Source organism: Cajanus cajan, chromosome 8, assembly GCF_000230855.2.
Source record: "Cajanus cajan strain Asha chromosome 8, NIPB_CcT2T_4, whole genome shotgun sequence".
In the NCBI taxonomy this organism is placed as follows: domain Eukaryota; kingdom Viridiplantae; phylum Streptophyta; class Magnoliopsida; order Fabales; family Fabaceae; genus Cajanus; species Cajanus cajan.
Window position 1 is genome coordinate 16,848,143 of NC_138524.1, and position 16,491 is coordinate 16,864,633.

At 29.3% G+C, this 16,491-nt stretch overlaps 1 protein-coding gene and 1 non-coding gene across 4 annotated transcripts; one reads left to right on the forward strand and one right to left on the reverse strand.

Annotated features, from left to right (window-relative positions):
- Positions 1-343: 343 nt before the first annotated feature.
- LOC109810326 (kinesin-like protein KIN-14N) lies at positions 344-7,528 on the reverse strand. 3 transcript variants are annotated; one of them, XM_020373762.3, is made up of 17 exons: positions 7,192-7,528; positions 6,779-7,033; positions 6,453-6,597; positions 6,238-6,347; positions 5,994-6,113; positions 5,139-5,321; positions 4,527-4,736; positions 4,366-4,440; positions 3,342-3,488; positions 3,125-3,263; positions 2,911-3,020; positions 2,430-2,591; positions 2,105-2,322; positions 1,554-1,635; positions 1,311-1,415; positions 1,122-1,226; positions 344-800 (listed from the first exon to the last, which is right to left on the reverse strand). In XM_020373762.3, the coding sequence occupies exons 2-17, from the start codon at positions 6,971-6,973 to the stop codon at positions 621-623; spliced, it is 2,286 nt and encodes a 761-aa protein (XP_020229351.1). In that variant the 5' UTR covers positions 6,974-7,033; positions 7,192-7,528; the 3' UTR covers positions 344-620. The 3 variants fall into 3 exon arrangements, with proteins under 3 accessions (XP_020229351.1, XP_020229349.1, XP_020229350.1); XM_020373760.3 differs by having other exon boundaries at positions 6,779-7,045; positions 7,192-7,527; XM_020373761.3 differs by having other exon boundaries at positions 6,779-7,050; positions 7,192-7,527.
- Positions 7,529-14,094: 6,566 nt separating this feature from the next.
- Positions 14,095-14,167, forward strand: TRNAA-AGC (transfer RNA alanine (anticodon AGC)). The gene has a single exon. It is a non-coding gene; the product is annotated as a tRNA-Ala (tRNA).
- Positions 14,168-16,491: the final 2,324 nt, after the last annotated feature.

The window sequence follows — 16,491 nt, forward strand, 5'->3', positions numbered from 1 at the left end:
TTGGTCCTACTAAGTTCATTTCCTTATTATGCAAAATCAACATTTATAATTTGTATGCTCCAACTTAAGGTGGATAATGAGATTTTTGGACATATCATGTTTATCCTTAATTATTTGCTTTATGTAAGATATCTAGTATATTTGCACATAATCAATTAATATATTAGACAAATTTTCAAGACAAATTTCTAAAAAGATTCTTAAGATATCACACATGTATAAACTCATGTACTTGTGAAGAGATTTATGGGAGAATAAGTTTCTTTTTTTCCAATCTTAAGGTTCTTTGGAGATTATTTATTTCATTTACATTTGGAAAACATAATAAAATCTTTTTGATTGATATGCTTGTAATCAAACTAGTTTACCATTTCCATTATGACAAACAATTCCCTTTCCGATTTGTATAAGAGAAATGTTATAAATAAATACATAACATTAAGAAGAATAACAAATTGAGCTACTATAATGGGTTCTAAATGCATGCTTAGTAACTTTCTTCTTCACTATACAAGCTGTATGCCGCTGTTAGAATCAATCTCATTTTCATTTTATTATGGTACTCACACAGGCACTTGGTTGCCACAAATGGTTAAAAAACAAATACACATTTCTGAATATTAGAAATAGCTCAAGCGAGACTCTGTAGAACGTCCATTGGTTTGACGCCGCGGTGTTCCAATCTCACAAGCATTGACTCTTGATGCAAACCTGAGTGAGCATAGTGACTCACCAACTGAAGAAGGATCAGGTGATATGTTCACAAACATTAGTGTCTTGGAGTCTCCACCTAGACAAGGCTGTTCAACAACCATGTTCAAGACATTATTATTTGATCATCTCAAAGCCAAAACCACAAAGAAATCATCAATATTGTAGTGTGGAATTCAGAAAAGAGTTTAATTGTCATGCACTTGTAAGTGCAAATGTAGATTCTTTTACACTATCATCTAATAAAAAATCATTCTTAAAGTGACATAACATAGTTACTATAATAGTCGATAAACATAACATACATGATGATCTGCGATTGAATGGTATTGTAAAAATTTTGTACGTTGTTAGTGCATTCTAATTAAATTCTTCAGAAAATGTCATGTGAAAGAATAATGATGCATTACCTGAAGCAGATATGTAAGCTTTGAGTTTCTGAATGGCACATGGTCCTCCTTCTTGGCTAAGGCAAATATAACATCACTCAATGATGATAAACTTTTGTTGATTGCCTGATTACAAATGAAAGAGGTTTAAACTATTTGAAATCAAATAAGCACAAGAGAAAATGAAAAGCACTATGGCTTTTTACATACTTGAGTTTCTTTCAACCGGTCCCCAGTTGATCCACTCTTTGAAAGACGCTCGCTACCAGCAAGATCAATGAGGTTCAGAACACCTTGTACTTGTTGGTCAGTGCTCTGGAAGAAACGCAAAATAGGTTACATTGTTGTGATGCAAGTCAGTGTGGTTATCCAAGATTGAGATGGAAATTGAAAATTGAATATAGAACATGTTTTTTGTTATTATAATCATAAGAGAAAGAGAAACATCTATACCTCATTTACACCATATATTCGAAGAGTGAATACAAAATGACTTCTTGATGATTGTTCATTCATCTGAGTTTTTCCCACGGATCTAAAAGGGAGATAACCAGAAAAAGATAAATCAATAAAGTTAAGTTGGACATAAAAAAAGGTAAGTGATGTAACTACCAAGAGAAAATAAGTCAACATTTTGTTGAACTGAAATTACATCAAATTATATTAACATGTTGGTCCGAATTACATCAAGTTTGAGTATTGTGGATAGAAAAAATGTAGTTAATATGAGAGACACTACTTAAAGGGTTCAACTAGGTTCCCTAACGGAAATTAGTATCGACAAAGTCAATAGACATTTTGCACCAGTAACATGATTATTAAAAGAAAAAATACCAATCTCATTCAAAGCTATAACATGATCATTCTTAAATACATCAAGTGTAGGTAAATAATGTTAGTCATAAAATGGGAAGTTCTTTTGCGGTGTCTTATTGAGGTAATAATTATTAATAGTTTGTTACACCTTACAAGACATAACAGAATAAACACTACAAATTAGTTACCTGCTATTTGCAGCTTGATTCAAAAGAAATGCAACTTCTTTAGCACTCTGAACATCCACAACTGTAAGATCAGAAACATGTGTATTTCCGTTTGTATCATGTTTGATTGTATATTGTTTTCCAGGAGTACCATTTTCCGAGCGTGTCGCATCAGATGATGATCTGTTTGTAGATATCAGATCTCGAATCGTTTCATTGTATATTTCCAACATTGACACCTGTAAATTTTGCAAGGAAAATCTTATCAGCAACTCAGCATCAAATTTGAAAATTTGTATACATTGCAATGATGTGTGAAATTTAGAAGACAAATACTCTATCATACCTGCATTTCATATTTCCATCCTTGTGGTTGCTGAGACTGCTTTGCTTGAAATATTTGTTCTAATGAACGAGGTATCAAGCCCTTCTCCTCTGGATGTCCAGGCCTTCCCATCATGGTATAGGTTTTCCCTGACCCTGTTTGACCATAGGCAAAGATGCAAACCTGAAAAAGAAAACATCATCATATTGCTATAGATGTATGTATACAATATACATATTGATTTACAAGCATGCATGCTAGAAAACAAACTTGTCATACCAAATCTAACTGACAGTCACGTGTCTTACAGTACAGATAGGTCAGAAACAAAGAATCACAAGGCAAGGAAGGGAAAAATGCCATACAATATAAAAGTGAGTATAAAAAAAATTAATGGTTTTAGATATAAAATTATTATACATCATAAGTGCACAATCTATTTTCTCTATTTTTAAATGAATAATGCTTTACCATATAGATGACAGATGAACTTTAAAATTACCTTATAACCATCAAGAGCGCTTTGTACAAGCTGTGAAATTTCTACAAAAACTTCTTCTTGTGATGCCTCTGGTGTAAAAACTTTATCAAATGTAAAAGGAAGTTTTTGGCCTGAGTACAAAACGAACAAAATGAGTTGACATTTTGACAACACAATATAATTCAAGCAAAAAGAAATAAGAATAGTTTCAAATACATCATCACAACAGATATACCATTTTGGGCTAGGTCAATGGCTCGTCCAGAAGTTTCCATTGATGCTGGATAACTGAAAATCTTGCCTTCTGAGCTACAACTTTCATCAGGTAATAAAGGCCTCACTCGACAGAATACACGAATGTTCCCTTTTAACTCCTGTTAAATGGAGATTATTATTAAGGTGTTGATTCTTCTTTTATTATTAACTACAAATATTTTTGTTCAGTGAATTACCAAAATGGTATTGTGTAATTTTTTCCGCAGCCTCTCCCCTTCTATAAGTTTATATTCTGCATCTGCCAAGCGTCTTTGTAACTCATTCACCATTTTCTGTTGTCCTACAAATTCTGTCCTTGTCTCATATACAGATATATCAGACACCTAACAAGGAACAAAATCAATAGATTAGATAGTTAGACACCATAATGCATATGTCAAGGATCAACTCTCCCATGTTTAAGTTGTTAGGGAGAAGGTTTGTGAACAGTTTTTAATTGTTGGGTTAAACATATTTTTCATCATTATAAATATTTTAAGTTTGTATTTATTCCCATTTTAAAACGTCAACTTTGGCCCTCATTTTTTTTAAATGTGTCAATTTTTTTCTCTATCACTAGCTTCGTTAATCCACGGTGTCGTTCAGTCAACACCATTGTTTTTTAGGCTCTTAAATTAACATACATGTATGACGTATCTGATGTTTGGCGATGTGTTTGGTCACCAAACACGTCATACACGTATATAAATTTAAAGGCCCAAAAACATAGTGGTACAGACTAAGCATCATTGCTAAATTGGATTAACAAAGTTAGTCATGGAGATAAAAATTTGACACATTTTAAAAAACGAAGTATCAAAAGTCAACATTTTTAAAATGAGGAACTAAAAATGAAATTTTACATATTTATGGAGACGAAAAAGATGTGTAACCCTTAACATTTTATATCTAACAAGTTCCTCATGCAATACATGCAATAGCCCTTTGGGGTTACACAAGGACAATGCATAAACAACCTCTACCCTGCACTGAAATTAATCTTTTTCTTTTATTAGTAGAATCGGAGCAGCAACGATTGAACTCTTGACCACTTGATCATAGAGGTGCTAATATCATATTATACCAAGGACCAACTCTCCTAATTAAAGGCCCAAACTATTATGTACAAGTTCACGAATGATACTTGATCTAACAATACATCAAATGTTTTTATAGCTAATACTAATAGTATACACCTTTAAAAAAAATTTCCTTTATTACCTGCAATTTCTTCTCTGCATTTGCTAGCTTCTCTTCCAATGCCTTTATTTGATTATCTTTCAAAGAACATTTTGCCTGGGCAGAAAACTCACCCTCTCATGACTCCATAATAACAAAATTATTCAATATTTATTTTAAAAAAATCGTGAATACACACCAACCTCCAGGTCAATTGCTTTTATTGTCAAGCTGTCCAATTCAGTGGAGGATTGTTTTGTAGATTCTTTAAATTTCTCTAATTCAGAAGATAAAGTTTGTACTTGTGATAATTGCCGGTCTCGCTCATCTCTTACTTGTTGCAACTCTCCTCTAAGAGAAGCAACTTCTGTAGCAAGGGCATCCTTCTGTTTTATGGCCTCTTCTTGAGAAGACTAATAAAAGAACCAAGGAAACTGGGTAAAATACCAGCTGCATGATAAGTAAGAAATAAAAGATATAACAAAAAAGACAGGATATTAGCAGGATTACTTATGATAAATCAAAAAAGCAACAATTACTTATGCCTAAATTAGTTTAAAATATTACATTATCTCTTAAAACTCTACAACCAACTAAACTTAGATGGATATTAGCAGTTTCAGTTCTTTAATCCTATTTCTTTAACGTATGCAGTGTTATTGAATGGTTGCGCGTGTGTTTGCTTGTTCAGCAAGAAAATTTTAAAATGAGATTAGAAATTTGACACTATTAGAAATATTAGAACCTTAGTGAGACATTATAATTGAACTTAAAATATCCAAACTGAAACAGCTCACATGTGAAAGAAAACTTACAACGGATAAAGTAAGTTGACCCCTTAACATGGTGATGTTTTCCACTACAGTAACCTTCTCTTTCTCTACACGTTTAAGTTCATCTTCAACTGATGAAAGTTCAGAATGAAGTTTTCCATTGTACTGTTGTAAGCTTGTTATGTAATCCTGTAACCGCTTATACATGTCGTTGAGTGATGCTATCTGCAGAAATTCACATATGAAGGCATTAATTGTTGGATATCATATAAGGTCGATAGAATCAGTCAATTGATGATTGATTGGAGAATCAGTCAGATATGTTACTTTTCAGGATATGATTTTTTTTTTCCTTCATTAGGACCCTGATTTATGTAAATATTTCTCTATTTTAAATCTGCCTTGTATCCAATCTGATTCCAGGAATGAAGTCACTTGTTTCCATAATATTTCACATTTATTAATTAGCATAATTCATCCAACGATTGTGGGTTTAGTTCTAAACCCTACAAAACCAATCTGTAAAATAAGGATTGTTTCTTATTTTGACTATTTTGACTATTTCAGTAGTCATCGGTCAAAATATGGGATCTCCAACACACATCCTCACGCAACAAATTGAACATATGCGGGTGGTCCAATAAAAGCTCAATAAAGGGTGGTGTGATAAGTCCAACAATAATCATATCACTAAGATAGAATCTAATAACATCTTAAGAAAGTGGGATTGAACTTAATTTAGTCTTACAAAATTAACTTATAAGATAAAGATTGTTTTGAACTTATACACATTATTTTGACCATTTCAATAGTGGATGTCAGATCTCCATCAAATTGAATAAAAAATGAGGAACCCTGGAAAATTTTTGCTGAATTGGAATTGTACTGTTATTTTACCTTCTGATTTGCACTTTGGATCTCTCGTTGGGCTCTTCCAAGGTCCTCTGATAGAGTACTCTGTGACCTCTCAATGTCAAGCCTAGCCTCTCTCTCTTTAACAAGTGATTCCACTGCAACCTTGTATTTACATAGACAATAAAAAAAACAAAAAAAAAAAGTTCAGAGTTTAAGATAAACATTTCTTTTCACTATTTTTTTTTTTCAAGTTTTAAAATCCAAATAACTTCAATATCTTTCTTACCGACTTTTCCGATTCTTCCTTTATCAATTTTTCTTGTAAAGAAGTGCAATTCCTTCTCATTTCCGTAATGATTGAATTTAATTCTTCTTCCTTGATTTTAAGCAGCAACTCTAAAATTAAACAATTCAAAGCATTTTAGTTGTCAAAATCAGCAAGGTTGTTTCACAATTAAAAGCGGAGAAAATTGAAAAGTGAAAACTAATCTTAAATCTTACCAATTTCTATGCATTTTTGCTGAGTCAATTCCAGTGAATTCTTTAACTTCTCCTGCTCTAGAGAGTAGTACATCTCAAGGTCTTGGAAATATCTGATACAAACCTTAAGCCTTTTTATATAATCCATCATATTTTCACATCTTTCCTAAAAACATAGAGGCTTATGTTAACATATGAGTAAACAAAGCAATAATTCAAGCAATACCATGTACCATGTAAAACAAACAACACACAAAGCCATCAACCTTGCACACTTTGATCTCAAATCCAAATAACAAAACGAGCAATTACACACTCCTTAATTAATCTTTTAAACATCAATTAACCTTATAATTAAATCTGTCTTTTCTCTTGGCCTTCTCATTTAGCAATGCTTCCACATCCTCTCTTGTGAACTCTATGACACCATAGTCCGATCCAGCATTGCTCGGAGGAGCACTGCTGGGACCAAGATCGTGGCCACCACCATTGACAACAGTGAAAGCTTGCCTTGTTCTTCCATTAATTGGAGTCCCCACCATTGTCTCTGCTCCAACTCGTCGCCCTTTGTTGTCTAGGAGGAGCACATCACCCTCAAAACTCTGAAACCTCAACTGTACTAAATAAAAATCATATTTTTAAGCATGGTGAGGCAATGAAATTGAAGAAGAGGAACAACCCATCATTTAAACTGAGGTGGAGATAGGAAAAACATAGAGGGAAATGAAAAAAATAAAAATAAAAAAAATCTAAAGGGTACCTTTGAAGGAAGTGGAGGTGAGGATGTGAGTTATAATGGAGACCGGTTCTGGTTTTTGGTGACCATTTTGAAGCACAAACACATACTTAGAGAGAAATATGAGAGAGAGCGAGAGGGAGAGAGAGATTGTGACTAGTGTGGGGCCATGAATTGTTTTGAAAGATAACAAATAACAATATATCAAAAACCGTTGCTTTAGCAGGCAGGAAGATTAATGAATGACGATGATCCACAAACACAAAGAAAAGAGAGTGAAATGAATAGTGAATGAGAAGAAAGTAAAAAAAATCATAAAACAAAGTGAAACTTTTATGATGAGTTTCTTGCTTTCTTAATGTGTCTTGGTGTCTGCTTTAGATGATGGTAGATTACATCATGTTCGGCTTGTTACTTCATTGTCCTCTTTTCAACGTTAAAAAAAAAAAAAAAAAAAAAAAAAAAAAAAAAAAACTAGAATTTGTGTTTTTGTTGAAACAAACCTTATTAGTGAATTTGAACTAGTTTAGTTTAGATTTTACTGTCCTAGCTCTTTTCAACGTTAAAAAAAAAAAAAACTAAAAATCTCCGATTACAGAAAATTTTGAGTTTGAATTTCCTAAAATGACTCATTAACTCCTTTTACGGAGTTTCTTGTTGTGCATAAGGAGTTAGTATATTCAATAATAATATGCATAAGAATGCACATTTTGGTTATAACGATAATAATGAGGTTTTATAATGATAATAATTTGAGGAGATTCATTAAATTTTAACAATTAAATAAGCTATGGGGTCACGTGTAGTAAGATTCTTATAAGTAGTCTCCATTCCCATTATTGCCTTTTATCTTGACAAGTGTAACAATCATAATATTCATCATTATAAAATTTCTTGAACCTTTTAAACCATTGAAATTAGAAAATATCACACATAGATCCGAGTTCTTGGGCAATAGTTTGTATATTCTCATGCCATGATGCCGATTAAATTGGTTATAAAATTCATTAGTTTATAGAGTAAATAGTAATAATCGAAAAGTTCTGTTTTGAAATATTCAACATTATTATATATAGTAAACGTTTTGACTTATAATGACATAACAAAAAGTTTATACGACAAACAACAGACAAAATAATATTAAAATAATTAACAAGTCATTAATTAGTCTAAATAAAATTAATTTTAACATCCTTAGTTATGATCTTGAATTCAAGTTTTTTAATAAATTAAATAAATTTTTTACTAAAATTAATCAGTCAAATTTCTAATAAATAATAGGCCACAGAGTTAGTGATAGCTCTAATAATATAATTAAAAAATCTTAAGAAAATACTCTTACTAGAAAACTTACCCATTTTCTCTCTTTTACTAAAACTTTGCGTTTATTTACTGATAACCTGAACATCATTATTAAATTTGGTGACAAGATAACTATAGCTAATTATGGAATATTAGTTAGAGATCACTTAGGCGTGAGATTCAATAATGGAACTTAGATACTAATTATAGGTTTGAGTCGTTGTATCTCCTTGTTAAAATAATAAAAAAATATATATAAAAATGCTACGTGTTTATAAATCAAAGAATGCCAAATAATGTGTAAGAATATATAAAAAGCATTTTTCAAATCCAGCAAATGGTATCAGTCATATATAATAATAATTTAACTTTTTGATATAAAATAACAATTTTATTTATAAATAGCATATAGTGATAAAGTCTTATATAAAAGATACTTGTAACGAACAAAACGATTAAGAATAGTTTATTATCCGTTATGATATGCAGGTTAGATTCAAAGCTATACGTATTGATTAAGACTTGAAGAAAATCAAGAGTATTATTAATGAACATGTAGAAAAATTGATAGTTTGGTGGCATCAAAGTTACCTTAAAGAATAAGAAAAGGATGCTTTAATTTAATACTATGAACGAATTATTGAATGTACAAACTGGAATTACGATTTGCTATACTACATTAAGCCCTAACTTCTTTTAATATTTACTTAAATTTCATTAAAAATGGATAATAACGATTGAGTGAAGTGTTGTATAAAGCTGAAAATAAATTTAAAAAAAAGTTGATGAAAGCTAGTTAAACCATATTTGCGACTCTTTAATTTATTAATTAGTAGAAGCATAACCTAGCTAGGCTCCATATTCTTCACCCTCGAACTATTACATTTAATGTAAAAAAAAATGCAAAGTTTTTTCTACGGATAAGTAATTAGCACCTACTTTTAATTTTGTGTTATTTCACCCATGAGAACCAAAAATTAAATTTTGATAATGTAATATGTATCTAAACAGTAAATGTAACACATGATTACTTTTCTTTATACTCATAGTTTCACTCCAATCAAATATATAATTACAAACAAAGGCAACAATTATGCTCAAAAGTGAAAACAATAGTTGCTGAATGTTTCAGTTTAATCAAACTTTCCCTACCCTATCTTAAGCATAAATTTTTAGTATAAGAATCTTTAAGCACAATTATGTTATTGAGAATCATATTCTTTTTAGATAAAAATGTTCAGTAAAATAAGATGGATTCCTTAATTTATTCCTAAAATTTCAAGATTTCCACTTCAATGTTCCTTACCAGTAAAATAAGAATAAAATAACAGTCATTATATATTTCTCTCTTTGATGTGTAAGATAAGGGTGTGTAAAAAATTTAAATTGATGTAAATCAATTCGACCCATATTAAAAAAAAATTATTCATTTTGAGAATAAATTTAAGGCTAAAAACCTATTTTGGTCTCTTATAATAATTGTTTGTTTCAATTTAGTCCCACTTTTATTTTTTGTCTCAATTTGGTCCCAAATAAATTAATTGGTTTCAATTTGGTCCCTAATAAATTAATTGGTTTCAATTTGGGACTTCCGTCTAAATTATTTAAACAGAGTTAACTGTGTGGCCACGTGGATGCCACGTAGATGCATAGGTGGATGCCACGTGGATACCACGTGGATACCAATTTTTTTGAAAACACCTGGAACCAGAACGGCCCGTTCTGGTTTCAGAACGGGTCGTTCTAGTTCCAGACTGCTAAGCATAAACGATCGATGATTATTGTTCACGGTTAGGAATCATGGAAGGAAAAAGACCCAAGATACAAAGCATTTCAAACACTGAATTTGGTAATATTGTCAATAAAAATTGATAACTTCAATTGCTAAACAATTAGGCTATACAATGTAAAATTAAGGACAATGCAATGTATCACTAAAACAGTTATTGTTTAATTATTTTTTATTTTATGGTAAAATTATCTTCATTTTTAATGAAGAAAAAATTTACTTACTTCAAGAGTAAGTCTTGATAGATTTATTATATTTAATAATTAATGTTCTATATCAAGTTTTAAAGAATTTAATTGTTAAATTAAAAAGTTTTTCATGTATAGATCAAATTTATAAAAAAATTTAAAAAATAAAAAATCATATGATACTTCGTTAAATTAATTCAAATTAACATATAAAATATTTTTGTTTTAAATGAATGTAAAAATTTAGAGGACACTAAAAGAAAATAAATTAATAATTTTATTATGTTTATCCTATTAATCTTTATCATTTTATTCTTCTAATTTTAAATAAGTTACAAAAAATTATAAAGTGATACTTAAATATTTCTTAGACAGAAAGAGAAAAAGAAAAAATTATTAGTCTATTTATAAGATAATTGTATTTTATAAAAATAAATAATTTAAAATTTTTACCATAAAAAAATATTTTTCAAATTTTTATATTTTTTAATAAAATTAATAAAGAAAATTCTATTCTCAGTATTGGAACGGGCCGTTCTGAAACCAGAACGGACCATTCTGGTGCCTGTTCTGAATTCAGAATGGCCCGTTCTGGTTTCAGAACGGGTCGTTCTGGTTCCAGGTATTTTCGCAAAATTTGGCGCCTACGTGGTATCCACGTATGCATCCACGTGGCCAACAGTTAACTCCGTTTAAATAATTTGGACGGAAGTACCAAATTGAAACCAATTAACTTATGAGGGACCAAATTGAGACAAAAAATAAAAGTGGGACTAAATTGAAACAAACAATTATTATAAGGGACCAATATAGGTTTTTAGCCTAAATTTAAATTGATTCACTTTGCAAAACTAGTTCAATCACTCGATCTATTTTTACAAAGTGAATCAGCCTAGTCTTTTAAAAATATCAATTCATATATAGGTATAAAATAAATAATTGTATTGAATCAAATTGATCCATTTTATAAAATATTCGGTTAATTGATATACTTTTATAAAATGGATAAGTCGATCTAAATTTTAAAAAAATTCAATCCATAAATACTCAAAATACAAGGACCTAATAAAACTATCAACAAGTTATTCATCTAAGTAGTAATGAATTGAAAAAATTCATATTTGAATCTTATGGATGTAAAACACGTGATTAGAAAAGAAAATCACACTAAAGATAACCAATAAAATCATCTAACAAAAAATAATAATGAGTAAAGTCAATAAATACTTTAAATAAAAACATAGTTATTAAAAAAATCCAACATACTTCTTCTAAATCCAAACGTTAGCCAACCTGCTTAGAATTAAACAACTATTTTCTTTGTTGCTTTAGATGGGGGCTAAGAATTTTCCCTTTCATTTTCCAAGAAAAGTTATTACACAACTTTCTCTGCCAACTTAGCAGAATGGAATATACAGTGAAAGAACATCACATACCACCTCACATGCTATAAGTAGTTGGTGTTTCCATTCACTTCTTGGTACTCAGCAGCATTCTGTGTCCTTTTCCTATGACCCCTTTTTGAGGCTTCTACTTCAGCTATGTTTATATAGAATTGACTCTTCTTCTTCTCCATGCACCAAATAAAGTTTTAATTGTACTGTAGCATGTTCCACTATACTAACAGTTGTGCTCAACCATGTTAAGTAAAACAAAGTTGAAAATTCTCACTGTCACAATCTCACACATGATCTTCAGATCTTTCCCTTTAAAGGTAGCAATTCAGTGTCAGCTAAAGATCCAAGGGATCAATCAGAGACCCTTCAGCCTTTTCTTTGCATAATTAAAGTATAGAAGGTTAATTACTTAATTAGAATCTATCTGGATATAAATTTACAAGTATATTTTTGAAAATATTTTTGTAAAAAATTACTCTTAATTATTAGTACAGAAACTTTAAAAGATATTTCTAATTTATATTTAAACAGACTTTTTTATGTATCTTACTCTAGTAATATATGAAAATTGGTATATAATTTTACCAGATATATTTTTTTAAAACCCAAAAATGATCATATAATAAAAACCAACCTGTGCTATTTCCTTTATTAGGATTGCTAGTTTCTCAAGAAATTAATGTAGTGCTTATTGCAATATTGCTCAAGTATTCGTACAAGGGGTTCTCATCTTATATATAACAATCAAGACCAAGTCTGGCTTCAAATGCATGCATAAATATATGTCAGTTTGGAATTTGGTGTGATGAATATTGAAGCTCAACAAAGTCATTGATCTACCAATCACAATTTCATGTCGTGGTTAATTATCATTTGGGTGTGTTATACACAAAGGTGTTGTGATATGCCAATCACAAGGGGTTCCTTAATTTCATGTAGTTAGTTTATAGTTTATAGTTTATAGTTTATAGAGCATTATTTTTAGTAGTTCCATAATTGTTGGAATTTATCCACTATATATATCTTTTTTTATAGATGAGTTGCACATGATAAACTGAATATTTAGCTTCTCTAGCTCTTTATATTTTAACAACACCAAAGTGGTATGAGACAAATGAGAGAGTAATCAATTCAGCTAAAAGAATAAAATTTGCATTGTGGCCTGCATACTCATGCATCTGAATGACTTCACTATGTGTCTATAGCTAGATAGGCATGTGGAAGATTATTATGAACTGTAGTACTTTCAAAGTTAGATAAATGGGACTAGTTGGTTGACTTCTTTAGTCTTGCCAGGGCTTGGGCATGTTTAAATAAATTTGAAAATCAAAATAATTTTTTTAATAAACTAAAACTATTTTTTGTATAAATTAAAAAACAGATTTGAAAAAGTTAATAAAAAAAACTTTTACAAATTATCTTATATATATATATATATATATATAAGTTAATTTTAATTTATATAAAAATTTATTTTATTTTTTTATATTTTTTTCTTTTAGAAGTATTTCTATAAAAATTTACTCAAACACACTTGCCACTTTGAAATTGATGGGCCATTGTTAGAGATTTCAGTTAACCTAGTCCTCACTAAATCACTGAATCCGGTTCTTCCAAAGATCCATAAAATTAAAAAGTTCTTTAATATAAACAAAACAAAAGTTTATTTGAGACATGCACATTCTTTTGTACAGTAAATGACAAAGAAGTTTTATTTTATTTATCTACCGTCTTGACATAGTCCTCACTCACTTTTTTTTTTTTAATTATTCTATTTGCTAAGTCTGAAAATCCCGAGGAGGTGACTTAATGGTGAAATAATAATTTGTCATGGCATGCGGTCATGTACTGAGCAAAGCCAAACCGTTTCATATTTGAATCTTAATTAGGTCAATCACTTTTTTGGTACAAAAAGTTTTTTTTGGTACATAATTTGGTTAATCATTTGAAATCATGTTATATAGTGAATACTTAGGTAAAATTTTAAAATATAGTAAAACTTATTGTTTGGGTATTATTGTTTTTTTAAGGAAAACTTTTTTTTTTTTTAATAAAATCAGTGAGAAAACTAAAAAAAAATATTTGTACTCAAAATATGTTTTCCACTGTATTAGAAAAGTGAATTAATTGAGATACTTGCAAGTTAACTCAGACTGAAAACAAGCTTAATATACTATAGTCTATCTTTTCTTTGCATGTTAGTTTTTGATTGTTTTAATAAAATGTTATATTTGAAGAAGTGTAAATATATGGGGATGTAGCTCAGATGGTAGAGCGCTCGCTTAGCATGCGAGAGGTACGGGGATCGATACCCCGCATCTCCATTCTTTTGTATTTTTTGGTTTTCCTCAAATGTCTCATATTCTATCTGTTTTGAGGAACAATTGCCTATGTAATTGTAAAGTAAGTATTTGGTGGGAGGTGATTGAGTGTTGTGCAATGCAAGTTAGTTTGGTCACATCACCAATTTCAGTAGTCTTTCTCTTCCATTTTTGCCACATCCAACCCCATTTTGATAGAATTCTTGTGTAATAAAAGAAATGTCATTTCAATAACATTAAAGGGTTTGACCATTATGATTAGTGGATGGTTGAAGTGAAAGAAAGTTGATTGTGTGTTTGGATAGTTGATTCCGGTGTTTAAAAAACCGGACCGAACCGGCCGATCGGATCGGTTGGACGGGGAACCGGTGGTTCAGCCGATCCGAACCTTAAGTTGGATCGGTTATGCAGTCGACCCGTTTCAAACCGGATTGAACCGGTTAATTTTCCGGTTCAACAGGTGAACCGGTGGGTCAAATCGGTTCAACCACTTTTTTTTTTTTATTAAATTTTTTTAAGGGACCATAAACCACAAAAATAATAATGAAAATTAAATCTCTTAATGGAAGAACAAAGATTGTTATTAAATATAACAATGACTACTTGTTCTAATGTATTTGTTTATATAATATACAACTTAAATAACTTTTATAGTATATTATTAATTTTATATTATATATTTAATAATATAATATATATGTAGATATTACATATATTATTTTGTGATATCAATTGCAAACATATTATATATGTACATATTATTTATATTTTTAATTTGTATTAATATACAGTTTAACATGTAATTTTTTATAAATTTTTTTACAAAATAAAAATAATTTTAAATAAGATAGAAAAATTGAAATTTAAAATAAAATATGAATTTATTAAAATTTATAAGTATAAAATATATTTAATATGAATATATTTTTAATAAAAATAAGTAAAAACCGAGTCATGCGGTTCAACTAGTGACCCACCGGTTCAACCTTTGACCCACTGACCCAGTACCTTAACCGGTTCGATGACCGGTCCGGTTTTTAAAACTATGGTTGATTCTGTGTTTGGATGGAGAACTTAAATGAAGTAATTTATTTGTTTAAAATTTTTTAAATTTTTTTAGATAATATCTTGTTTGAACAAAGAATTTATAAAAAAAATTTTAAAATTTTTCATATTTTTTTTTCTTATTTCACTTATATATTTTATCTTATCTCTTATCTTTTCATGTTTTTAATTATTGAATATTCAAAAATATTTTTAAAATTATTAAATATTATCTAATATTAATTTTTTAAATTATTAAATATTTAAGAATTAGCTAATATTTATTTTTATAAAATTTAATTTAAAAATATCAACATATAAATATATTTTTTAAATCAATTTTACAATGACAGAATCAAATTATCATATTCAGCCTAATAATTTAAAATTAAAAAAATTTGAATTGACTTATCCAAACAAAATTTTCTAAGAATGATAGAAATTGAAATCAAAATAATTTAAATATTAAGAATTTAAAATTTTTTGAATTTGTAAAATTTCTCATCCAAACACATCATAAGGCAGGAGTGAGAAGTTTAAGATTCAATCTATGTTTCATTACTTAAGTTATATTATTGTCTGAAAATTTTTCATTAATGTATGAGTATTTGATGTTTAATACTCATTATATTATATTTAATAATTAATTTAATATTTTGTTCGAATTTGTTTAGCTTAATTGATTTATATTAGATTAAATAAAAATTAATATTATAAACTAAATTACCTAATTGTCCTTAATAAAAAAAGTAAATAATATGCTTGGAAGGGTAAAAAAAAGAAAAAGGAGAACTCCTCATCAAATCTTCGTACATTTGCAAAGATTAAAATATATATGAGACCCATCAAATTTTCTACACACTTCCACTCAATCCAACTACACCAAACATACTTTAAAAAAATGTTCATTTTCCTTGGCTTTCTTCTTCTTTACTCCCCTTCCACACACCAGACAAGGGTTAAATGGGAATTTAGCTCGGCAATGACATTTATTTTTTAAGAGAAAATAAAAAAACTTTGTGGTCACATGAAGCTACAAGTTAGCATTATGATCTTAATTTAATCATCATCTTGAGGCATACGCCCCATGTGAAGTGAGATGCCGGTGAGGAAAAAAAAAATGATGATCTACATTTATTTATTTATTATTTTTATTTTGTCGACCGTTTCTAATAATATTCTATGTCTAGGAATAAGGTTGGTTCTAAATTATTGAAACAAACATTAATTAAAAGAGAAAGAACAAGAAGAGAAAAGAACAAAGCAAACAAGATAATGCTTCC